General features: G+C 32.6%; 1 protein-coding gene across 4 annotated transcripts in view; it reads right to left on the bottom strand.

Annotated features, from left to right (window-relative positions):
- The window catches only part of LOC106462044 (nicotinamide N-methyltransferase-like), a 25,671-nt gene that overhangs the window by 17,586 nt on the left and 7,322 nt on the right, over positions 1–763 (bottom strand). For 2 of the 4 annotated variants that reach the window (XM_013921917.2, XM_022389163.1), the window contains one exon: positions 410–551. The exons of the other annotated variants lie outside the window; for them this stretch is intronic. In XM_013921917.2, the coding sequence (XP_013777371.1) occupies positions 410–439 (30 nt within the window). In that variant the 5' untranslated portion in view covers positions 440–551. Of the gene's footprint in view, positions 1–409; positions 552–763 lie in introns of those variants that run through there. 4 annotated transcript variants of the gene reach the window in all.

Here is a 763-nt window from a genome sequence, read left to right as displayed (position 1 = left end):
CTCTTCAGATGCAGATTAACTGATTGAATTTGTAGGATATTCCTTGTATCGGGAAGCGCCATACATCTTATGAAAGTGTATTCAGTAGTTATCAAAGCTGAATTTTTCATGCTTAAGCAATGCCAGTGTTTGATTTGATTTACATATTATTCAGAATCACGACCCTCTCTGAATGTAAAGTAGAATTACATATGTGAAAAGCATTCAATGGGCTTCAGAGTCATGTGTGTAACGAATTTATTATGTATTTATTTTTAATATAAACGTTGTTTAGATTAAATCTGTATTTAAAAACATGCGTAACTCATAGTGTCAGATATGTATTGCTTGTAACGAATTTGTTATATATTTATTTTAATGACAACGTTTGTTGGGATTGAGTTTATGTGTAAAAACGTGCCTAGCTTACCGTTTTAGTTACGTGTGGCGAAACTCCCATCAATTCTCCAAGATTGTAGAATATTCGTGAACGTAAGAATCGACAATATATCCACTTCTGTAACCGGTTAAATATGGTATTGTCCGAACTTTCGAGAAAGTCTTTTCAGCGCCTATAAAAAGTGATGCGGCAAAAAAAAAGAGAGATCTTATAAGTCTGCTAGTAAACTGTTATAACCTTGTATGCTATAAACCGTGATTTTGCTAACCCTTACCAACCAGAAAATATATGACATTTGACCAGGAACAGTTATAAATTTTGAACGTTAGTGAATTCTCATTAAACGTTAGTATCTTTCCAAAAATATCACGATTAGTGGTTTTA

The sequence above is a fragment of the Limulus polyphemus genome, unplaced genomic scaffold (genome assembly GCF_000517525.1).
Source record: "Limulus polyphemus unplaced genomic scaffold, Limulus_polyphemus-2.1.2 Scaffold1080, whole genome shotgun sequence".
In the NCBI taxonomy this organism is placed as follows: domain Eukaryota; kingdom Metazoa; phylum Arthropoda; class Merostomata; order Xiphosura; family Limulidae; genus Limulus; species Limulus polyphemus.
This window is presented reverse-complemented; position numbering and strand designations above follow the sequence as displayed.